The 26131-nt window shown below is 35.7% G+C and overlaps 1 protein-coding gene and 1 long non-coding RNA gene across 2 annotated transcripts; both read left to right on the top strand.

Moving 5' to 3' along the window:
• Window positions 1-1736: 1736 nt before the first annotated feature.
• LOC131012276 (uncharacterized) lies at window positions 1737-5114 on the top strand. The gene is made up of 3 exons (XR_009097258.1): window positions 1737-2287; window positions 4141-4208; window positions 4812-5114. It is a non-coding gene; the product is annotated as an uncharacterized LOC131012276 (long non-coding RNA).
• A 13262-nt stretch (window positions 5115-18376) lies between these two features.
• Window positions 18377-25973, top strand: LOC131008407 (receptor-like serine/threonine-protein kinase SD1-7). Its single transcript, XM_057935289.1, has 15 exons — window positions 18377-19780; window positions 19865-20002; window positions 20102-20238; window positions 20359-20569; window positions 20654-20891; window positions 20957-21107; window positions 21185-21492; window positions 21551-21622; window positions 22831-24113; window positions 24198-24344; window positions 24445-24569; window positions 24644-24854; window positions 24945-25182; window positions 25261-25411; window positions 25518-25973. The coding sequence occupies exons 1-15, from the start codon at window positions 18517-18519 to the stop codon at window positions 25815-25817; spliced, it is 4974 nt and encodes a 1657-aa protein (XP_057791272.1). The 5' UTR covers window positions 18377-18516; the 3' UTR covers window positions 25818-25973.
• The last annotated feature ends 158 nt before the right edge of the window (window positions 25974-26131 follow it).

Genomic DNA, 26131 nt, shown 5'->3' with positions numbered 1-26131 from the left:
GAGAGGTGGGCCATGTAAGTCCCAACTTGTAAAATACTATGAATTTCCCCAATCTGTGAACTAAACTGTAGTCCGTGAACTGTAAATAAATACTGGTTCGAGTTCCTAAACATCGCGTTTCTGTATTCGTTTAATAACTGCTTTCATGTCTGCTAATCTCGATAAACTGTAAAATAACTTAAATTAAATCCGGGGATTTAATCTGCAAAGTTGGAAATAATTCCAAGACTCTTAGTGACACTAATAAAATATAACAGCATCTGCTTTCAATTAGTAAATAACATGACTTCGCTAAGTCAGTTATAACTTGGAATAATAATTACTGAATGGCTCGATAATTCTCATCGCGATTTACTCACGCGATACAAAAGCATAAAGCTAAAAATAATAACTTCGTCTGATAATTAAATCAGGATCATAAGCTGAATTCTAATAAACTGTCATCTGGATTCCATTTACTGAAGGATGCGATTTTATTATCGCGATATTGTATTTAAAATACAATAAAAAGAGCGGGTCACTACAAACTATTACTCCCTCCGTCCGCCAAAAGTATTCCACAATTACTATATTTGGCGTCCGCAAAAAGTATTTCACTTTCCTTTTTAAGCCATGGTCCCACCATCCACCTTTATATTTTATCCTTACAAACACTCTTTATTTACAAAAAACCCACCCCAAATTCAATCTCAACCACACATCTCATTAAGTGGTGGGACCCTTTCTCCACTACATCAATATCATCAAACATTTTATTAAACTCCGTGCCCAGCCAAAGTGGAATACTTTTGGCGGACGGAGGGAGTATATTTTTTATTTTATATTATTATTAAATTATATATTATATAAAAATAATGTAATTGTGATGAGTTAATATTTTTTTTTTAAGTGGTGTAAATTAGGAATATATCTTTGTAAGTGACATGAAATCACCAATCATATACTATATCAATAGTTTGAAGTGAAATTGTCTAAAAAATGTTTAAAGAGAAATTAACTAAACGATGAGTTGCGATCATATTTATTAAGCTTCACTATTATGTACACATCATTTATTTTATACACTTATTTTAAAATTTAATAATAATTATGCAAACAATAATTTATCATTGAAATCCATAAAATTAAACATATTTTGTTGTTGATTTTATCATAGCCATTAAAAAATAATGTATTTACAATTTTTTCAATGAACACATGATCTACTTTTATATATAAATGTAGCTTTATGATTAGACGGTTGCACTCGCGTTCAAACTCTGACCCGCGCTCAAAGACAAACCCGCTTCCTGATTCAAACTTTGTAAATGACACTATTCAGTTATACAAATGACAGTGTCTGTAATTGACTATAGTCGGTTATACAAATGACACCGCGTATAATTGACATTATAATATTGTAAATGACATTGTGTATAATTGTAACACCCGGGCTTTTGATGACGTGTTTAATTGCTTAAGTTTGAGTAATTAGGGTATAGATCCCTTGTTTGATTTACTTTGTAAAGAGATGAAGAGTTATATGAAGTTTTGTTGTTATATTTTAAAGATGTTGAGATGTTCTTTTGATGATGTGAGGATGATGTGGGATTTTATATCCGTATTTGAGTTTGAGTATTTGAATAATTCTAGATAATTATTTGAATGAGAACGGTGAACTCGGAAGTGAAATCTGAGTCCGTTAAGACGTTTTTGAAAATTTTGACTTTTTGACGATGAATAGTAAAGTACGGCTATTTCGTCTTTTTGTCGACTTTCAAAATCTTACGTGCACGTCGTCGAGAAATATTCTTAGTTTTTCGATACGAGTCCAATAATGAAAGTTTTTATTTTTGGACGACGAGTGAATAGTAAACCGGGATTTCTCGATAAACGAACCGAGCTCGTTTATCAGAATTTCGAGAACGAGCTTGTATTTTCTATATTTATATAGAATTACGAGTGTAATGAAAGTGAGTAGAGGTTGAGAGGGCGAGTAACGAATAATATGGGTAGTTAGTCGTTAAAACGAGATGAAACGAGATATTTAACGACTAACGGGTTAATATCCTAAATATCTAACCTACCCTACCCCTAACCACCCCCCAACTGCCCACTATCCCTCTATCTCACCTAACTCACGCTATATCAGCCCACACCACACACACAACTCACATATTCACACACACAACACCTAAAACACACACTACACACGCCATTTTCCATTTAAGCTTGGACGGAGCTTTTGACCTCCGATTTGAGCACCGAGACGAGCGCCGATCATCTTTTCGATCACGTATCTAAGTAGGTAAGATCTCTACCTACGTTTTGATGGTTTTCTTTTCGATTTTCGTCGACGTCGAAAAACGTCGATTCTCGACTTTATTTTGAAACGACGTCGGATCGTCGTGAAATTTTAGTATGTTGTTCTTGGGTAGATGTTGAGCATGTTTAATGAAGGGAGTAAGAACGGAACGAACCGTAGCTATGAAACCCATGAGGGCAGCCCCGTTTTTCACATATTAGCTTGTCTTTCGATTTTTGTTTGATCGTTTTGACTTGATATTTGTGCTTAGGGGTATGCTAGAATCGATATATATTAAATTCGTATTTTTCCAAGCATGAAAATTGTATAAGTTTTTAGAGTATGATTATTTAAATTCGTGAAGTTTGGGACGTTGCATAATGAATATTATTGCGTATATGTGTTCTACGATATCACATGAGCATGCTAATTGATTTACAATTTATGGATGATAATTGTTGAACGAAATTAAAACTGGAATTCTGTCAAAATTTTACAGCAGATTCAAGCTTATGTTTCGATGAGTTTTCATTGCTTGATGGCTCTGAAATTTTAGTATGTTTATCTATGATATGTGTATTTCGTCGCTGCAAAATTTCATGTCTTTTGGATGATGTTTGCTATTTTAAAGATATTTTGAAAAACCCTTGACAGAATCTGTCAACTGTTGGTAGACTTCACAAAAACGTTTATATCTATTAATCCATGAAGGATTTTGCATCACCGTTTTTTTTAAACGAAACTAGACTTCAATACTTTTCTGAAAACATAAGATTTCGATTTTTATGACCTCTGAAATAGAGCAGTTTATTATTTCAAAAATGCCCTGTTCTGCTGTCATATTTGTCCAACAGTAAAAGTGTATGAGTTTCATTGTTTATTTGGCAGATCATATGAACGTTTTCTCTTGTGAAATTTTAACCAAATCTTCAAGGATACCTTTAGTTTTGGATGATTAAATTTGATGGAATTTTATTAAGGTTTGCCTTGGTTTCTAATGGCCTAAACAAAATTGGCAGAAACTGTCAATCTTTGACAGCCTGCACTAAAAGAGCAATATCTCCAAAAACCTTTAACCTTTTTGGTTAACTACCATTTTTAGAGTGAACTACACTTCATGAAGGTTTTGAGATCAATTGGTATGAGAGTTTATGATGATTGAGTTGGTTGTTATGAATTCTTAAAGATGACACAAAAACAGCAAAACTTTCTAGAAAACAACTTGATTATATTTGTTTTGATGGATGATACGATATGACTAAATGGTGTGAGTTGTGAGAGTTATGATTAACGCACATAAATGTTGGTATCTGACACTCGAACAATTGGTGTCGAGTATAAATGATAGTTTACTGATAAAGAGTTTTGATGATTTTGAATTGTTTGGTTTGCGTTGAAAAGATGTCAAGATGTTAAGTTTTGAGTCGAGAGACGAGTTCACGTAGTGAGATTCACGCGATGAAATCTCGTGGCTGACATTATATATGAATGGGTCATGCCGAAATTTTTAGTGAAATTAGGATTTGAGCATAGTCAATTCTTGTTGACCCGTGACTCAAATACATGCCTAATGGAAAGTTTAACTTTCTAATTGGTTAATTAGACGAGATGAGAGCGAATAGATCTGCTAAGAAAGTGGACTTTTCGATGTGTTAAATATTTCTTTTAATTGAAGTGCTGTTAATTATAACATAAGGATGTTATAATTAATGAGTAATGACGAGAGATAATAATTGTTATATTGATTAACAATCAAGAGAGATGAACATTAGAGATACTAATGTTTCATAAAAGAGATTAGATTATTAATCGAGGTTTCTTTTATAACTTCTCACCAATTCTTCATAACGATGAAGGTCCTTTTTGGGAAGTAACGACTTGAGGGAGAGAGTGACGTTACTCATTGATACAGAGACACAACGAGGTGGGCATTACTTTTACTATACGTATATAGAGATCCCCTGCGTGTCGTAGGCCTCTTATACGAATGAATGCATGAGATGATTTAACTGTTAATTTCAGTTTTATATATCTATCAAATGAGTTTAATGTTACATTTGAGCAAGTTATTTCGTTACAAAATATTTGAGTTAAAGTTATTTCAAGTATTGTCTTGCCATAAAATGTTTAAATTTTAGTATGATATCTATCTGCTTTGGCTTTGCCAATGATGCAATCGAATTCGGGTCCTGAGCAGTTGATAGCTATCCTGCCAGGGCTAGTGTACACCAGTGACCGTGAGTCATCTAGCGGGTTGGCCGGTCAAGTGACCGTGAGAGGTGGCCACCTCTCCGGCACACAGTTTCAGATATGATAGATTACAAAAGAACTTAGTCTGATCAGACGAACTTTAAGAATCACAAATGAACTTAGTAAGCTTGGGCCTTTTTAGCGAAAAACTCCCTTGCTGTACTGATTATGATGGCATGACAATTCATAGTTTTGAAGCATGTATTTTTATACCTAGGCATATGTGCCCACTGAGTGCTTTTGTACTCAGCCCTGCATATGTTTTCTAAATGTGCAGGTTGAGCTGATGTGATGATGGTGCTGCAATGAGCGGAGTCTCCAGGGTTGTTAATAAATAGTTAACCTGTCTAGAATATGTCTTCATACATATGTCTAGCTACTTTCCGCTGCAAGATGTTGTTGATGTTATAGTATGTTATGTCATACTTTGAGTCTTAAGAGAATGGTTTCATACGATGTATAACTTGATTAATGATATTAATTAAGTTTTATGCTGTCTTTCATAGACTGTTTTCAATTGAGTATTAATGAATAAAAATGACGAGTTTTATTAAGATGAGTAAGTTTTACGGCTATAAATGACGCCCCTTTTCTTCCCCTTCTTCTTTAACCCCATCCCTAGTCGTGGATCACTCGGCCTAACTATCCATAGTTAGGGCGGGCTGTGACAATAATTGACACTATTCATAAATATAAATGACACTTCCTGTCATTGACATCATAAAATTGTAAATGACACTATAATGTTTCAAAATGTTATAGTGTAATTTGTATAACTGAATAATGTTAATTATAGGCAATGACATTTTTATAACTGAATAGTGTCATTTACATTATTTGAATCAAGATGCAGGTTAAAGTCTGAGTGCGGGTATAACCCGATTCTACAGTGCACCCAATAGCACCTAAGTTTTTGTGTTCTGATTAATTGTTTACCTATTTTTATAAATGACAAATTAGTGTTGCTGATTATTTTGTTTCAAAATCTAAACAATTTAACAATTATCATCTAATTTCATGAAGAAAATGCATATTACCTAAAAAAATACTCCATCTTAACTATTTTTTTCCATGTCATCGCTTTCAATTTTAGGGTGAAATTGATTTTTTATTTTTTTTTAATCTTTTAACTTATATAAATAATTAAATATTTTTTAATTTTATTTATGTCTCACTGAACATATTTTCAACTAACTTCCTATCCATATAATCATTTTACAAAAAAACATTTTTTTATATATTTTGACTATAATTATTAAGTTTAGAATAAATTAATGTGGTTAAAGAACCTAATGTTATTAGTGTATTACTCCCTCCGTCCCACGAATCTTGACACGTTTTCCTTTTTGGGCCGTCCCACGAATCTTGACACGTTTCCTTTTTGGCAATAATTATTACCTTCTCCCTCCTACTTTATCACCTTTATTATATTATCTCTCCTACTTTATCACTTTTATTTCCTTCTCTCTCCTACTTTATCAATTTTATACTTTATTAATTACACACTTAAAACACTAATCTACAACTCCTTAATTCTCGTGCCGAACCCAAACGTGTCAAGACTCGCGGGACGGAGGGAGTATATGAGAGATTATTTTTTACCAAAAAAATATCATTATACTTTTGTAGTATTAATTCTTATGAAATCCAATATTTTAAGATAAATATAAATGCTAATTCAATTGAGCATTTATATTGAAAATGAGAACAAATTATAGTCGTAATTTAATAGATCAGAAATAGAACTTGCTAGTATAAATAAAAATCAGCATTAATTATGTAAATAAATGTTGAAATTAATATTGAATTGTGTAAATTAAGGTTAAAATTAATGCTACACTTTGGGCGGGAAAATAGTATAGGCATATTGGTTCCACTTTTATATAGATATAGATAGATATACATACATCCGCATCTATTTTTTGGTCACCAAAAACGTGATGTGGCTCGTCGAATGCCACAATATAATTTATATTCTATTTTTTAAAATGCAATGGAAAAAATGACATCGTTTCGTACTTTATAATTAAAAAAAAAATCACTCTGAAATTTAAAATTCACTCCTATTGTGTTTGAAATTCACGCTAATAACCTATAATTAGGGATAAACACGATAGAATATGATACGAAACGAAGTTGTTGTTAGAGTCAATGTTGACTTCGACAATGTTGGATTGAATGTTGATAACATTCGTGTTTTCAATGTTGGGTGGAATGTTGATAACATTCATGGTGTCAACATTTCTGGGTTGCAACCAACATTCTGGAGTCTGCCTTGACTCCATACTTTGACTCTCCATTGGTAATTGTATATATTTAATCTTTACCTTCCTTTCACGTTTTCTTATTCTTTGGTTGTGGAATAAAGGTTTTATGCTTGTTGACCACGTTTTTAATAAGTGGAAAGATGGTTTATCATGGTCCAAAGTAGTGGGCTGTTAGTTCCTATTTTTCAGGACCCATGATCTCTCAACCAACATTCCAGACTGGTCGACTGGCAGTTTTCGGAGGTGGATTACGGCGGTTATAGGAAGCTTCTGGAAGTGGGAAGTGGAGGAAACTAATCACGACATGAAGGTCTATAAAAGCAGCAAGAAGCCTCATTCATACTCACGTTTTGGAAGTGCAAAATCAACGACTTAACATTCACTCACAGCCATCTCGTCATTTTCCTGCTGCAAACGTGACACCGGTTCTTCAAGGATTGCTTTGACGAAGTAGACTTAGGCAACCAATCTGTAAAGTCTATCTTTGTATCGACGGGACGTCGAGAGCAAGATTTGAAGTGCAAGGACATTGGAGCGTAGCAGGTTGTTTGCTTTGTCCGATTAACTTTTGTTATTCGGCTGTTTTTGGGTTCTGTGTTGTATCAACATTGTAGTACTGAAAGTAGATAGGTTGGTTTATCTTAGGCAGATATTCTGTAAAGATAGATCTCCAAGTAGATCCAATTCTGTACTTTGTATTGTTGATTCAACATAGTGAATTTAGCCTTGAGGCACTCACGGGTTATTTATAATCCGTGGAAAAAGTATTCTTGTGTGTTATTACTTTCCGCTGCATGTTGGTTATAATGTTATTAACATTCTGTTGATAACATTGCATCCAACATTACTCTTTTCTTTACACAGTTTTACTTTGTTGGTAATTTGGGGCACTAAACTATTTCAGTTGTTTTTTCCATGTCATTTAAAAAAAATATAATATAAATTACATTGTGACATTCGTCGAGCCACATCACGTTTCTGGTAACCGAAAAATAGATGCGGGATATATTTGATAAAAACTTGATAGTTTGAAGGTTTAGAGAACATTTCAAAAGTTTTAGGATATTTTTGATAAAATAGATATAGTTTTGGGGTTTTCATGATATTTACCCTAAAAATTTTATGGTTGTATTTTTTTTTTAAAGGATTTTTATGGTATTTATAAGGGTTAATGGCATGTAAATTACTAAACTATAGTCCAATTCTGGTCTGTGTACTTTACTTCAAAGTGTATTATGGAAATTCCTAAACTATTAATTTGATCTGATTTAGCTACCCCGTAAATTTTCCGGCGAAAAATTGATGACATGGACAACTGAAAATCCTACATGGATACGCCGGACCTAATCCTAAACACAGTCGTTTTATTAAATAAAAACGTTGTCGTTTTTTATTTAATTTGCAGTTATCTCAGCCATACCTCCATTACTCTCTCTCTCTTCCTTCAACACTCACGCACACTTCTCAGATGCCTCCTTCCTCAACCAATCGCCGCCGCCCCTCAATCTCCAGCGAGGCCGGACGGCGTCGGCTCTCCTCCCTGTCGCCTCTCAAGTATCTCTCTCTCTCTCTCTCTCTCTCTCTCTCTCAGTTCACGTTCATGTTGTCCACACTTCTCCATCTCTTCCTTCTCGGCTCGCTTCTCCGGGGACTGCAGCAGCGGCGAACCGCCGCCACCAACTCACTCCCCGACTCAACCCCAAGCGCGAGACGCTCATATGAACAGAGTCCGCTCGACTCTCTCCCTCTCTGAATCGCACCCAACACCAGCGGCGCCGCCTGAACACCCTCTGTCCTGCAACTCTCAGATCTGGGTGAAGGCGCCGCCCCACGAAGCGCCGCCTCTTTCCTCGGCGACGGCAAAGACGCCGCCGCCTCCCTCTACTCACGACACCCCTGATTCCCATGTTTCTCTCTGATCTCCAGCGACAACAGCTCACCGCCGCCACTGGTCTTTCTCCCCCCCCTCTTCCCCAAGTTCTCTCCGTACTCCGGCTAAAGACGACGAGGTCTCTCTTCCCCAAGTTATCTCAACCACAGTCCGTCGTCCTCAACTTTTCAAATCCAACACATTCAACATCCCAACACTCACTTCCCGTAAAGGAATGTATGAAGAGGTACCTCTATTATACAAAAAAAAAACAGAATGAACCTTTGGAAGTTGAGGTGTGCGGCTGGTACAAAATCTGCTGTTCTTGGCTGCCTTGAGTTCTTGAGGCAATAAAATTTATGACTTGTGAATTTTTCGTATAAGAGAAGAGAGACCCCGTAGTCGAAGGGCTTCTTTGCAGCGAGGTCGTTTTGGTGGAGCATCCTGTCACTCTCATGGAATCTTGGAATGTGCAGTAATCGTTGTTTGGGGATGACGGGGTCTCGGAAAGGGCTTCTTTGATTGTTTCTTCGTAGACGGACGGCGGGAATTTGCTGCCGCCGTTGATTAGCGTGGAGTTGGGATTTTTGGGCAGCGGCGCAGCGGAGTTTGTGCCAGGCAGCTGCCCATGGTGGTGAGTGGGGTGGCGTGCTAACTAGAGAGAGAAAAAGTTGGGTGTTGGGCTGAAATAGACACATGGACGCCATGTGTAGCTTTGATCCAGTTGGATGACACATGGACGCCAACATGGTTCCAGCACAACTTTAAATAGACACATATGTAGAATACCCAAAATACCCTTGTCGGAAATTGGCCGGAGTAACTAAATCAGATCAAATTAATAGTGTAGGAATTTTCATAATACACTTTGAAGTATGGTGCACAGACCAGAATTGGACTATAGTTTAGTAATTTACATGCCATTAACCCTATTTATAATGTTATAATTTTATAATGTCAATCAAAGCGAACTTTCTTCTAAATATTTACACGTTGTATCTATCAATCTAATAATGGAATACATATTGGAGAGCCCACAGCCATTCTCTTTCCTATGTGGCGCTGTCAATAGTCTTTATTTTCCTCTCTTTGAATTCTAATGTATCTCTTTGAAATCTCTTCGTTTCATTGTGTAACCGACCTACGAGCGTGTATCTCTTTCAAATCTGTTCTCCATCTGTAACCGACAATCAATATACACAACAGCAATCAATATACGCGCAATCAGTTTCATCAATCACCGTTTATTCAGCCCATCTCTTTCAATATCGATGACACAATTTTGGGAGGCGTTCATCCATGGTTGTATCATTCATCAACTATAAATCATGATTTCAAAGATTTACTTTTTACCTCCCCACACTTGTTTCCAATCCAGAGCATATACGCACAATCAAACGCAGGTCACCTTTGGTTCATCAATATTCGATTTTTGAGTATGTTCTCTAAAATTTACTCGATTTTCATTTATTACTATGATAAATTTTTGGAGAAATAACTTAGAATTGGACATATGGTTGAAACTGTTCTTGCTACTAAATTGTTGGTTGTATAGTTTGAGACTGCTGGTGAGGGACTCTCATTGTGCTGAGTTTATTATTCGAATATGCTAGCTATTGCATACCAACTATTCGACAAAATGCCTAAATGCTTTCAATTTGTAATATATCTACCTATTAATGTACAGTACAACTAAAGTCTGCCACCACAGTTGTGAATCTTTGTTTTTTGTCTGTGATATATTTATCGGAACATCAAAGTAAAAACAATAGGAATCTCACTGTTACTTATTTATAGTCACATGGATATTGATTAGATATATTTGATAGCTTGGAATCCTGTATATTCTAAATGATCCAGAAAATTATCAAGTTAAAAGATAAAGCAGGTATCTAACATGAATAATGCTTATATTTCCATGTTTGAACAACAATAATCATAGTTGATGAATGAGTAATACTTTCAAATTAATCCACTTTCATCACTATTAAACCTAATAACTATCATTCATACGAACAGTGAGCCTAGGTGCCTTGCATCACCATAGTGTCGTTTAAACTGATGTTACCATAAGAAACTTCAGCCACAACTCTTTTGAAATAATTGAAAGAATTTGCGTTTGAGATGTATAAGATAAAGTTTTTCGTAATACACTCACATTCTAAGTAATTTTCAACTGCATAGAAGTGCCACTAGAAAACCTCGTATAAAAAAATTCAACTAGATATGAATTAGTTATAGAACTACAAAATGATTTTTCATATATTTTTATGTAATTAAGTTCTGTAATGAGTTAGTTATCGATATAACTTGCTTAAGTATATATGTTACTATTAAAATAACTGATAAAGATTTAAAAAGTTAATTGTATCATAAAACTTTTTGAAGGTTTTTTTTATGTAATGCACTGTATTTAATTGAGATTGGAAAAAAAGTATGTCAACTCTTGCAATTAGACTTAGCTAATGATAATTAATTTCTGGCTGAAGTTGAATGTTATATATGAATCTTATTTTGCATGCTGACCTAATTGTGGTGAATCCTTCTTCTTTGTCAATGATGCATGTTCAGATTGGTTTGACTGATTCCAGTGAAAGATTCTATAGATTCCCTAAAAGTTGAGCTCATAAATCTCAATCTACAATAATTCGCACAGGAAAAGTATGAATTAAAGGTTTAGATATACAAGGTTGAGTATTATTACTGATTTGCAGACTACTTTGCAGCATTTCCAGCCTTGTGCATTGCATGAGAAGTGAAAACATTAGCTCTGTTGTGTGTAACGGTCGGTGGATAATGATGAACAAGAATATTCTAACTCTCAAACTGATCGTGGCCGTGGCCACGAATTAACATGCTTAAAGAGGTAAATGAAAAAAAAACATGCTTAAAGAGGTGTAAAATGAATGGTGATAGAGACATGAACAAGTTGTAGAAATGGCTAAGAAGGTCTATGCTGATGTCTTGAAGAGAGTTGGCATTCAAATTCCTACCTGGATGGGCTTTCTCTGACATTGTTTCCTTTCCATTACCTTCCATCCAAATCAAAGCAATGCAATGCTTCAGGAATTATCAAATTTCAATTATTTAATCCACTTTTCAATGATCATTTTGTTTGAAATTCCTCAATAAAAACTTCTTTCTTTGGCTGTAAAGGAACTCTTTTGATTGGACTGTTTTATTTGGAACATACAAAATTCAGTGAACATTTTGGAAAAATTATTTTGTGCCATTTATATTCAAAGCATCATCTCTAAAACTTGAAAGACTAAAATTGAGTTATATCATCTCGTGAAGCTTGGGTGAGCATACTTAAATGTGAAATTATATTCATTCATCTCCAATTAATAGTTATCTTTCAGTTACTATATAATATTCTAGAACTACTATGTGGTATATATTTTGCCAGGAATATTTGTAAACAAGAAGCTGGAAAATCGATGCAGTAAGCGTATCTCAAGTCACACAACTTACTAAAAGAAGTAGTCATATAAGTTACATTTATTTCATAGTGTTTTCTTGAAAGCCTATAGTTACTAATTACCCTATCTATAAGTTGTGAGTTAAGCATTAACTGACACCGTAAAATATGGGTTTTAAGAAAACAATTTACAGAGATTTTTATGTAAATGATGTTATTTGAGACACGAATTTGATATTTTTAAAATGGGCTCCGGTGGATGAAAAAATAAATATTAAACTAAGTTGATTTGACATAAAATAACAATTTAGGTATTATATTTTATTGGATTGATAGTGGTTTATGTCCTGAACTTTCAGCATTTTCCACAAAATGTCCCGAACTTTAATTTTTTCCTAAAAAATCTCGAACTTTTAATTTTTTTTCCATAAAATGTCCCGCTATACGAAATTCGGTGACAAAAAAATGAATCTATATAAAGAAGTACTCCTACTTATATGTATTTCAAATACATATAGTTTTTTCATGCTTTTTTATAATTGCGATAGTTTTCACATTCAATTTATATTAACTTCATAAATTCAAAATCTGAGAAAATGTAATTAAATTTTAATATTTGTGAACCTAAATAAAATCATAGATGTTTTCGAAATAAATAGGTTCTTCAATTAAATCTAATCATATACTTAGATGAATTTGAAATAAATATGATATTCAATTTATTTAGTCATATAAAATAGTAAATAAAATGATACTAACATGTATATGAAATAAATACATACAATTAAATTTGGTCATATAAAATAATTTGAGATAAATCCTCATTCTCACATTAATCTTATAATCTAAATAAAATGAACAATCCCTATTCATACATTAACTCATCATCATTCCCACATTGATATCCTATTTGCAAAAACATACATAAAATTATAGATGTTCACAAATAAAACATATATAAGACGACGCTTTTACTCTCCAAATCCGATGTGGCATATAGTATTGAATTTTTTTAATCTTAATTCTCTAAACTTTTTCATGTTTATTCATTCTTAATTATCTAAATCATTTCATCGCACATTAATTTTATGGGATTTCACTAAATAAAACCCGATGCACTTATAATATCTCCAAACCAAAAATTATTAATTGGTTTGTCAATTTAATTTAATCAAATTTATTTAGTTAAATAAAAAATATTTAATTTAATTTTTAAAAATAAATAGCTTTGATTAAATAAATTATTTCTTCAATTAAATTTGGCCATAAAATAAGATATTTTGTACATTTAAAAAAAAATAGATTCAACATTGATTTTTTATGAAAATTTACCAATTCAAATACTAAATAAATTAATTTAATTTGAATTTCACTTTAATTTTCTCAAGTTTCAGACGGGAGGATTCTCAAGACTTAGTTATGATCTTTCAAACTTTAAAAGAGATGGTGCACACAAGTCAATTCTATTTTTTCAAACCAAACGAGATGATGCTTGAAACTTAGTTATGATATTTCAAACTTAAATGAGATTTTGCACAAAAATCTACCTGTCATAATTTTTCAAGCTTCATACGAGATGATGTTTAGAGATGAAGTATTTTCTGTTGAATATCTCAACACAATCAAGTGTTCAGGATTGATAAACCACGAAATAAAATTGAAGAAGGGGTGCATCATCATGCTACTTAGAAGTTAGAAATATCGATCCGTCCAATGATTTATGCAATGGAACGAGGATGATAGTTACTAAAATAGGAGAACATGTGATCGAAGCAAAACTGATTTTAAGAAATAATGTGGGTAAGAAGTTTCCAATTGCTAGAATGGTCATGAGTCCGTCTGATTTCACTAAATTTTCCATCCGGTTCCAGAGACGGCAGTTCCCCTTAAGTGAGTGTTTTGCTATGACTATAAACAGAAGCTAAGGACAATCTCTTTCAAACGTAAGACTTTACCTACCAAAATCTGTATTCAATCATGGCCAGCTGCATGTCGCAATCTCACAAGTCATACTAGCAAAAAAGGTCTCAAAATTTTAATATGTGACGAGAATGGTCAGACAAGCAACACAACAACTAATATGGTATACAATGGAATTTTTGATAGATTGAAAGGTAATTACGATATAACTTTGGTCATTTTATTCATATATTTATAGACCAGTAGCATTCATTAAACATTTATAATGCTATTTACTTAACATACGTACTTTTAAAAGTTTATTGTAGATTTCTTAAGGAAAGACTCTTAATTTTAACAATACGATTTATGTAGTTGGTCATTTTGAGTGTCTTTGCATTTTGATTTTGGCCTGGTAATTATGGACTAATTGTTAATAAGTTACGTAATTTTTTTATGAAGACAAATTATTTTTTTAGATTTGATGTATAACTAACATTGCTATTCGAGATAGATGGGAATGAGTGTTGGATTTCTATGTGTGGCTATTGCTTATGTATATCGTATTTTTTACTTGCATAGACTATGTGCAGATCTACAGTTCAGGATTTAGAAACTTCCTCTTGAAGCCAAAGTTTATGAGGGTTATTGTAGATTCAGGGTTTAAAGTGAAAAATTGAAAATGACTGTTGTATTGCTTGCTTTTGAAGATGTTGCCAATTGTCCGGTTAGTGAGCTATTGTGTTGAGTATCGTTACCTTTAATTTTTGTAAGTAAATTATGACCTAATGTTCTACGAGTTAGTTTTCTTATATGTCGTACATAACGCTAATAATTGTTTTAGCATTTATTCTATAACATAACAAAGATATCAAAAATAAAATGAAATCTAAAAATTGAACTATAGATAATATCAAATAAAAAGTATATATATATATATATATCAATATAATTGATAATAAAATTTATTATAAATTATACTATAAAATAATGATCCGTCGAATTTCGACGGGTTATACACTAGTATTAAAGTAAAGGAGTTGCATTCAACATGGTTCCGTTTCTTTCGTATACTCTTTAAATAAGACGTGACAAATTCAAAAGTCAACTATACTAATGCAAATATATTTCCAATTTTATTTTGTGATTCGTAGAAGATCAATACATCGCATATCATCTATAAATAAATAGATGAATGAAATAAATACGACTTTAACTTTTGTAAGATTTATAATTTGGTTATAAAATTTTTATGTATAAGAAAAATGTAAATAAAAGAAAAAATATTATATACTTTGATAGGAGTAATAAAAGATTTTTTTTCTAAGAGTAATATATACTCTCTCCCTCTCCAAAAAATAATCCTAAAATGTGAGACATGAGTTTTAACAAAAGTGATTGAGTTAGGGTGGGTGGAGAAAATATCTCACCTAAAACATAATATTAATAATGATAATTAATTATATTATGAGTGAAAAATTAGTTCATCATGTAATAAAATAGGTAAATAAGTTGATAAATTGAAGATAGGTAATATATTGTTGGATATTATGTATAGATAGAAAGAGAGTATTTTATACCAAAATAGCAAAAGTACACCATTTTCTAAGAACAAATGAATTACTACACATCAATAGTACTCATAATATGTAAGTGCTCGCAAAAATTGTATAGAACGTACTGGTGCTTGTGATTTGAAATATTATAACATGTGATGATGAAGCACAATTTAATTAATTGAATATTTTTTTAATCAATAATTGAGAGTTCAAATCATAAAGGAAATTGTATATATCGGAGTAGGTAGCTCTGAAAAAAGAGATACGCATAAATGATATGTTATGAAATCGAAAAAACTATACTCGTAAAGTCTTGTTTATTTATTTATTTAATTTATGGGAGGTCGGTAAATCTTCGTCAACGGGTATATTTTTCATAGAACAAAATGCATAATATTTGAACTTCAGGTCCCACTATTGATACCGTGTACCATAGTTTTCAACAAGGTTCACTTAAATTTTCCAGGGATCAATTTCCCTACGACATCTTTTCGATTCGTCTATTATATGTCACACTATATTAAATATTTTATTTTCTAATATACCTCATGTACATATTAACGACCGTCATCTAATATTATACTATTGCATATTTGTATCCACGAACATCACTTACAGTAAAATATGAAACATGCAAAAAAATGCAATGTGAAATCTCGTGTGTGATTACATAATACTCGCAAGTCATAGAGCATCTGCAGTGACAGCACCACAATTGGCTCTTAGAAGAAAGCCCACCTCAAGAGAGCTTTTTTTTCCTGTAGTGGAGCCCATGAGGGCTCGCTCTAAATTTCATAATTCACAAAAGCCATTTCAATTTATTTATATTTTAATTCAACCCCCTTTTTTAATTGGGCGATGCATTGAAAGCGCTCTCCATTTTTCCTTCCGAGTTAGAAGTGAAGAAGCACACCAAGAACGCACCAGAGGGGGCGCAATATTGGGGTGGGGCTAGGCTGAGCCCGATGTGCATCAGCTCCCGAGCCCCCCACTACACATGCTCGTTATGTTTGCAACGAAATTCAACTCAAATTGGAGTATACTTTAGGTATAACCATTTATGTAAAGCAAGGGCTAAAAGAGTATACTTAGGCCAGTTTGATAGCTGGTTGAGATAAAGAGTGATAAATAAAACCTAGTTAAAATAATATGGATTGGGTGAGATTAGTAATGTATTTGAGTGTTTGATAGATCAAGATTAAAATCTAGATAACATGAATTAGGTGTTTCATAGTTTAGATTAAAATTTAGATTAAATAATCAAAGGTTAAAAATTACTATTTTAACCTTATATTAAATTAATTGTTAAATTTAAATTAAAAAAAGAAAAAGAAAAGGAAAAATCTGTAAGAATTCGGCAATTTCAATCTCCTGCAATTCCAATCTCCTTCTCCAAAGCAATTCTTCCAATCTTTCCCCAAAGCAATTCCAAGCAATTCTTCCAATCTTTCTCCAAAGCAATTCATTCTTCCAATCTTTCCCCAAAGCAATTCCAAGCAATTCTTCCAATCTTTCTCCAAAACAATTCCAATCTCCCGCAATTCCAAAGAATTTTATCTATTCTTTTCAAACTCACCATTTTGCACCAAATTTCCTCTCCAAGTTTGACAACAAACAAGGAAAGAACCTATTTTTTTACGAATCTACTGGCACAACATTCAAATCCCTCGCCCAGTGTGCGCGCGTGAGTTTTGGAAAACTGTTGCTACTGTTGTCGTGAGTCGGGCTGTGTGAGTTGGGGGAGGAGGCCGTCGACGGCGGCGACCCTCGTTGCAGTCGATCGGCGATAGGGCTGAGGCTGTGAGGTTGCTGAGCCGTGAACAGAGGGATCGGCGGCGGCGGTGGCCTATTAGCTGTTGCTGCTTGCGGGTTAGACGGGATAGAAGGGTTAGGTGAGAGGGAGACAGAGGAGGCGGCGATGGCGACAGTCCGGCTGACCGTGGCTATCGGCTGAAGCAGAGAGGCGATGGTTCCGACGGTTATCTCGCCGGAAATCGTAGTGGAGAGAAGCTAGGGTTTCTAAAATTGGGGATTTTGGCGAAGAGGTGGAGGTGGGTAGAGATGAGGGCGGTGGTGGTGGTGACCACAACTGGTTGTAGGAGGAGCGGCGGCGGCCACTCTTCGCCGTCGGCCGTTCAACTGAGGAAAGAGAGAGAGGGCGCAGCCGCGCAGGGGAGGGAGAGAAGATGGAGAGTGGAAGGGTAAAAATGTCTTTTCAATTTTAATCTACTTTACTATTGGAGTTGGGGTTCCTTATCTCACGGTGGAGGTGATATTTGTAAATTAAATGTAACAGTTGTTTTTTTGCGGGCCTTAGTTTTAGTGCGGGCTTGAGATATTATATATGTTCCCTATCGAACACAAGATAACTAAGTTATCAGCCCTAATATGCCCTATCAAACGGGCCCTTAAGGCGATAAACAGAAAATATATACTCCCTCCGTCCCCAAAATAAGTTTCTCTTTGGGGACGGCACAGATTTTAAGAAAAAATGGTAAAGTGTATTGATAGTGGAGAAAAATATGTTATAATTAGTATTGGGAATGGTGAAAAAGTGAAAAGTAAGAATAAATAAAATATTATTAGTGGTGGGGTAGTTGTCCAAAAATGGAAAAAAAGAAAGAGAAAATTATTTGGGGACGTCCCAAAAAAGAAAAAGAGGAACTTGGGACGGACGGAGTATATTTTTTAATTACTTATACAAGCAATTCCATTTAGAAGGAAACTACAAACAATGAAGTATCAGAATATTAAAGTAGTAATAGTCAAAATAATTGACTTAATATTTAAATAAATAAATACTAGTACTAGTATGGAAACTGATGGAAGGAGACGACTCTGCTGCCTGCGGGTCTCCTAAATAATTTAATGGAGTAAATCAAACTTTAGAATTGTTTGCATCTTCTTCTTCTCAGAATTTAAACATCACACTCTCTCTCTATCTCTCTCTCCCCCCCTCTCTCTAGATGAATAATCGACAGGCTATCCAAATCCTCTGCGCCGCTATCTATCTATCAACCAACTTGAAACTGAGTGTTGGAGCTGCTACACTTTCTGCAGGGCAATCTCTTGTAGATGATGGAGAGGTATTAATCTCTCCATCTCAGATATTCGAGCTCGGATTCTTCTCTCCGGGCTCATCCACAGCCAGATTTTTGGGCATATGGTACAAAGCTACACCGGACGTCGTCGTTTGGGTTGCAAACAGACAAAATCCTATAATTGGCCTAAACGGAGCTCTAACTCTATCCAAAAACGGAAATCTGATTCTCACCTCAGCACAAGGTACAACCCTATGGTCTTCAAATTCCTCCACAGCAGCATCGGATCCACTTCTGCAGCTCACGGTTTTCGGAAACCTAGTAATCGAAGAAAATTCTAAGAAATTATGGCAGAGCTTTGATAATCCTAGTGACACCCTGTTGCCAGGGATGAAGCTGCTGCAGGAGACGGAAGCCGAAAATGTGAATGTTTTGACGTCGTGGAAGAGCGAGAGCGATCCCGCCGTTGGAGAATTCCGTTTTGGGATTGTAAATGATGGACTGTCGCAGATAATCACGATGAAGGGGAAGGAGAGATGGTACAGAGCCATTTTCTGGGACGGGCATTTCCCGGGATATCCGGATTCCGTCGACGTGACGTGGAATTCCGAGATTGGATCCAGCGGGGGTAAGCTGATTTCATTTTTTCAGCCATTGAATGAGTCTGTTCACACCAGGTTGATCATGAACAGCTCGGGCTCGTTTCAGCGGTTCGTGATGGATGAGCGGGGAGATGGCTGGATTCCGATGATCACATCGCCGCGTGACTCGTGTGATAACTATGGCTGGTGTGGTTTTAACGGCGTGTGCAAGATTTACAAGACGCCGGTATGTGAGTGTTTGCCAGGTTTCAAGCCGAAATCCAACAAGGAATGGAAGTTGTTTGATTGGAGAAGTGGATGCAGTAGAAATCCGCCCTTGGATTGCCAAAATGAAGATGGGTTTATGAAGATTCCAGGATTCAAGTTTCCTGACTCGTTGAGTTATCGACTGAACACGAGCATGAGCATTGAAGAATGCCGTGATCAGTGCTTGAAGAACTGCAACTGCACAGCATATGCTGATCCATACTTCAGAAATGAGACCAACTGTATGATGTGGTTCGGGGATTTGATTGATATAAGGGAGCAGGCTGTAGAAGCCCGTGATGGCCCGAGTGTCTACATTCGTGTGCCTGCTACAGAACTCGGTAAATGGAACACTTCTTATTGAAGAATTGCACAATTCTTCGTGAAATATGGAATGTAACAGTTGATTTTTTTTTTTGTTTAAGATCATTCGACAGGTTCAACTAAGAAGGCCAAAGGATCTGCTAAGACTAAGTTCATACTGATAATTGTTTTTACCACTATGCTGGTCTTGGTTTTATGTCTTGGAGGCTTACTTCTATGGATGAGATGCAGTAAACAAGGTTATACATTGCTAATACTTTTACATGGTTGGAAGAAAACAATTTTTGTAGAGATTTTGAAGAAAATTTGTAGCTTGTTTGACAGGGAAAATTTTGTAGCTCCTTTGACAGGTTATAGAAAGGCCAGCGAGGAACTAGAGTTACCTTTATTCGATTTGGCAACCATTGTTGCAGCCACAAATAACTTTTCAGGAGAAAACATGCTTGGAGAAGGCGGTTTTGGGCCTGTGTACAAGGTGAAGCGCCCTTTGAGTGTACATATGCATAATATGTGACTATGTATGATTAAGATGTGTATTTCACTTCCCAAAAAAGAGAGGTGTGTTTAACTTTCTATTTATGACGGTCTATTGCAGGGAAACCTATCAGCAGGGCAAGTAGTTGCAGTGAAAAGAATGTCGAGGTATTCTGGACAAGGCGATGAAGAATTCAAGAATGAAATCATTTTGATCTCGAAACTCCAACACAGGAATCTGGTCAGAATTTTGGGATGTTGCATTGAAGGGGAGGAGAGGATGCTAATCTATGAGTACATGTTGAACAAAAGCTTGGACTATTACATTTTTGGTTTGAACATCTTTCATGTGTTTTGCCAAAGATTTCTAAGAAAATGTACCTTTTACACTCATTGAAATTCTTCACCACTTGCAGATCAGGAACGGGGGTTGCTGTTAGATTGGCCAAAGCGTTTCGAAATCATCATGGGGATTGCAAGGGGGCTTCTGTACCTCCACCATGATTCAAGGCTCAAAATTATCCACAGGGACCTGAAAACAAGCAATATCTTGTTAGACGAGAGCTTGAATGCCAAGATTTCAGATTTCGGCATAGCAAGAATGTTTGCGGGGGATCAAACTGCAGCAAGAACAAAAAGAGTTGTCGGGACATTGTAAGTTTCACACACACATATGTATGATGTTTATATAGAGGCTAACGCGTAAAAGCTCATTGCAGCGGCTACATGGCTCCAGAGTATGCATTTGATGGGAAGTTCTCCATCAAGTCGGATGTATTCAGCATGGGCGTTATGATATTGGAGATAGTGAGTGGGAAAAGGAACAGAAGCTTCAAGCACGTTTCCCGCTATCAAAACCTTTTGGAGCAGGTGAATTACTGGATCTCCATATAAAATTGCTCATTGATGAACAATATTGATAAAAAAAGGTGTATGAGTTGATGCAGGCATGGCTACTTTGGAAGGAAAATAGTGAGATGGAACTGATGGATCCATGCTACAACAGCTCGTTGGTGGAATCCCAAGTGAAGAGGTGCATCCAAGTCGGCTTATTATGCGTTCAGAATATAGCAGACGACAGGCCAATGATGCAGTCTGTGCTTCTCATGTTGAGCTCAGATGATGCAGTCTTGCCTCACCCCAAGAGACCTGCATTTTTCATGCAGACTGATTCCACCAATACACACACTAATGAATTAGGAAATGACAAGTTTAATAGTTTTGCAGTAACCATGAGTGATGTAGAAGCAAGGTAGGCTGTAACAGTAAAACATGTAAAGTAACAGTTATTACTACTTTTTTGATCAATTCAGTTTGTATGTGGGCCATGTTGTTCCTTCCATATTGATCATGAGTTCAACCAAGATCCTCAGTCTTTTTAGCAGGTAAACTTCCTTCTCTCGGCTTTTCCTCATCTTGGCACACAACACAACCACAACCTTCCTCACTCACCATTGACCATTGACCATTGACTGTAATAAGAAAATGAAAATTGATGACTTCTTTCAACTTAACTATCGACCATTCACTGTAATCGCCAATTCCTCGTGAAATGGAACACAACTGCTTAAATCACTCATCTAAATCTAATATTCAAACACTTGCGTCAGCCGGCCGCAAGCAAGTATTAAATAAGATTTTAATATATTAATTAGTCTACGATTTATTAATTCACAATTAGGTTTTAGGTTTTAGGTTTTAATTAACAGCTTTAAATAAAAATACCCAAGACCGCTCTTAGATGTATTACACTTACAATTCGAATATCGCCAACCACTACCTTCTAGCTTGATCTACTCGAAGGTATATATGATGCTAAATTACTCTAGCCAAAATTAAGGTTATTGCAATATTGCTATGCATATTAAATGATTGACAGGTCACTTTTATCATACTAACCATTAAAAAACTCTAATGTGACTAGCAATCACAACATACCAAAGAATTCTAATTGTAATTATCTAATAAATTGACAGTTCAGATTTTGAAATGAAAGTTAGAAGTTAGATAGACCAACCACTTAATTTTTATCTAATTTAATTAACGAGAGCTCTTATTCTTTTTCGCAAGGGTTGAAACAATTTCAACAATGATCTCATTCTTACAGCACGTGTGTGTGTCAGAAAAAAACATCAGACAATTCATATTTCTATTCTAAAACTTTGTTGAAATACACGAAAGATTAGTGATCCTATCCCTTGGAATGTTCTTCTTTTGTCAGCAAAGATTTGTGTTCTCTTCTAGAAGCAGGCTACGTAAAAAATTTCAACAGTCAGGTCCCACAGTTGAAAATTCTTGCTAAAATTCCAAATTTATGACAAAGCAATGGCTCTACATATACCTACCGTGGAAACTTTAGCACTATTTGTCAATATAAGCTTTGTGATTACTACACTTTGCAGTATAAAAGTCTTAATTTTTCGCTAATGGGAACTCAAATTTCTATAAAATAATCTTGTAGCCAATCATAATCAATTACTCATTAATGACCTAGTCAAATGGCAACAAAGATGAGTTTTCCCCTCACTAAAAGGTTGTATTCAGCAGCTGTCTCAAGAAAGCATTTTTGCTTAAAATTCATGAAGTAGACATAACTTGAAAATCTTGCCTCCATTTCAACTCCCTCTCTGCAAATGAAGTTCTTCTATGCAGCTCTCTATCTCTTAACCATTTCCAAATTCTCTTTTGCAGCTGATACACTTTCTGCAAACCAAACTCTTGCTGATGGAGAGGTATTAATCTCTCCAGCCCAAACATTTGAGCTCGGATTCTTCTCTCCGGGCTCATCCACAGCCAGATTCTTAGGAATATGGTACAAAGCTACACCAGACATCGTAGTTTGGGTTGCAAACAGACAAAATCCAATCACCGGCCTAAACGGAGTTCTAACTTTATCCGAAAATGCCAATCTGATTCTCACCTCAGCGCAAGGCACAACCATATGGTCTTCCAATTCATCCACAGCAGCATCAAGTCCAGTTTTGCAGCTCCAGAATTCAGGAAACCTTGTTGTTGTCCAGAATTCGGCGTATATTTGGCAGAGCTTCGATTACCCAGGCGACACTAGGCTACCGGGAATGAAGCTAATGCAAGACATTGATGATAAGGAGAGTAAATATCTGAGCTCATGGAAAAGTGGTGATGATCCATCCATGGGAAATTTGAGTTACAGAATACAAAATCAAGGATTATCTCAGACCATAATTGTGAAAGGGAAGGAGATATTGAACAGGGTTGTTTTCTGGAATGGAAATTTTGTTGGATATCCAAGTTCTCAAGATCCAGCTTGGAGAGTTGAAGTGGAAACCAACAAGGGTAGGTTGGTCTCAGTTATTCAACCCTTTTATGATTCAGTTCATGCCAGATTAACCATGAATTACTCGGGTTATCTCCAGCGATACGTGATGAATGAGAAGAAAGATGGTTGGATTCTCATGATTGCACTCCCACATGATCTGTGCGACACTTATGATGTATGTGGTAGTAACGGAATCTGCAAGATTTACAAGAACCCAGTGTGTGAGTGTCTGCCGGGGTTTCAGCCGAGATCTGAGAGCGAATGGAGCGTGTTCGACTGGAGAGGAGGATGCACCAGGAATCTGTCATTGGATTGCCAGAAAGAAGAAGGGTTTCTTGAAGTTAAAGGAATCAAGTTCCCTGATTCACTGAATTTTCGGATGAACATTAGCATGACTAATGATGAATGTCGTGATGAATGTTTCAAGAACTGCAACTGCACGGCTTATGCTGATCCTTTCTTCAGCAATGGGAGCAGCTGCATGATGTGGTTTGGGGACTTGATTGATATGAGGGAGTACACTACAGAATCTGGTCCTGCACCGAGCATCCACATTCGCGTGCCTAACTCAGAACTCGGTAAATGAATCTTTTGATTAGGCTAAGGTTTGTTCTGTCGAATATATGGCATGCTTATGATGGACTATTTTTAATATTTGACAGATCAGAATAAGGGGAAAGGAGCAGCAAGGACGACAATCATAGTTATAGCTACTATTTCTGGTTTGGCGATGCTTATCTTGGGCGTGTCAGTTTGGGGCATATTTCTGAGGATAAGGCGCAAGAGACGAGGTTACATCAAAAGACTAGGTTACATCACTAAACCTTTCTATGAATGAGATATACTATAATACTAACAACATTATTGTTGACACCGAAAGATGTTATGATTTATGAACTCATTTGATAGATTCTAAAATGACCGGTGAGGAATTAGAGTTACCTCTCTTTGATTTGGCAACCATTGAAGCAGCCACAGATAGTTTTTCGGAACGGAACATGATTGGCCAAGGTGGTTTCGGTCCTGTTTACAAGGTAAAAGCACCATTTTATGTACATCATGATACATAGATATAAAAATTTTCTATATTTGAATATGGTTGTTGCAGGGAAACCTTTCAGCAGGAGAAGTAATTGCAGTGAAAAGAATGTCGAAGATTTCTGGACAAGGCCACGAAGAGTTCAAAACTGAAATCAACTTGATTGCAAAGCTTCAGCACAGGAACCTTGTCAAGATCTTGGGATGCTGCGTTGAAGGGGAGGAAAAGATGCTGATCTACGAGTACATGCTGAACAGAAGCTTGGATCATTTCATTTTTGGTTCGATCAATCCCTTTAAGCCAATAAACATAGCACATAATCAGAAATGTATACTTACCCTCACTTAAAACTCTTCAGCAACTGCTGCAGATCAGCGAAGAAGAGCCCTGCTGAATTGGCCAAAGCGGTTTGAGATCATTATGGGGATTGCAAGAGGCCTCCTCTACCTCCACCATGATTCCAGACTCAATGTCATCCACAGGGACCTGAAAACGAGCAATATTTTGTTAGACGAGAACCTAAACGCGAAGATTTCAGATTTTGGTTTAGCAAGAATGTTTGAAGGAGATCAAACAATATCAACAACAACAAGAGTTGTTGGAACATAGTATGCACCTTATAAACATATGTGCATATGCGACCGTCTCTTTTAGAGTCTTACTAATGAATGAAAATCTCGTTGCAGCGGTTACATGGCTCCAGAGTACGCGTTTGATGGAAAGTTCTCCATCAAGTCGGATGTCTACAGCTTGGGCGTTATGATATTGGAGATAGTCAGTGGACAGAAGAACAGAGGCTTCAAGCATCCTTCCTGCTACAAGAACCTTCTCGAACAGGTGAAAACAGTATTAATGAATAATTTTTCACATCCTATAAAACTGCATAGATTCACACACACACTAGGCCACTGAATATGAAAATAAGCTGCATAATCTGTCACAGGCATGGCATTTTTGTAAAGAAGGCAGGGAGCTGGAAATGATGGATCCATGCTACAAGAATTCGTATGTGGAATCCCAAGTGACAAGGTGCGTTCAAGTCGGGTCATTATGCGTTCAGAACGTGGCAGAAGACAGGCCAATGATGCCATCTGTGGTGCTCATGTTGAGCACTGAGGACACAGTGTTGCCTCAGCCCAGGAAGCCTGGTTTTTTCTTACACGGAGACTCCAGTTTCTCGCATAGCAATGCTACGGGAAGTACCGGTGGCGCAGTAACCATAACTGACATAGAAGCCAGGTAGATGCATGAAGAAGGAGGAAATACAGCACTTATGAGTTTAAAGCAAACCAAATTTTGCTTGATGAAGAGATATATACTGTAACTTATGTGTGTTGGGAGGGTTGGGATAGTCTTGAGATGTATAAATATCATATTGTTATAGCATCCTATTCAAATATGCTGGATCACTTTTGCATATTTAAATTCCAAAATTAACTTATTGTCCGATTGAAAAAAAAAAAATCAATTCTCATTCTCATAGTATAAATGGACACCTAAACTAGAATCAGATCAACAAGACCTAACGCTATATCTTAGTTTAAATATGCAATCCCT

The sequence above is a fragment of the Salvia miltiorrhiza genome, chromosome 2 (assembly GCF_028751815.1).
Source record: "Salvia miltiorrhiza cultivar Shanhuang (shh) chromosome 2, IMPLAD_Smil_shh, whole genome shotgun sequence".
NCBI classification, from domain to species: domain Eukaryota; kingdom Viridiplantae; phylum Streptophyta; class Magnoliopsida; order Lamiales; family Lamiaceae; genus Salvia; species Salvia miltiorrhiza.
Note: the sequence above shows the minus strand (reverse complement) of the source record. Positions and strands in the feature narration are given on the sequence as shown.

What these genes read in the sequence shown, in the direction of transcription:
- LOC131008407 (XM_057935289.1), top strand. Translation starts at nt 18,517, where the DNA reads ATGAATAATCGACAGGCTATCCAAATCCTCTGCGCCGCTATCTATCTA. An exon ending in AAAAGAGTTGTCGGGACATT is followed by an intron (nt 20,892 to 20,956) that starts GTAAGTTTCACA and finishes AGCTCATTGCAG; the next exon opens with CGGCTACATGGCTCCAGAGT. An exon ending in AGGTTACATCAAAAGACTAG is followed by an intron (nt 24,345 to 24,444) that starts GTTACATCACTA and finishes CTCATTTGATAG; the next exon opens with ATTCTAAAATGACCGGTGAG.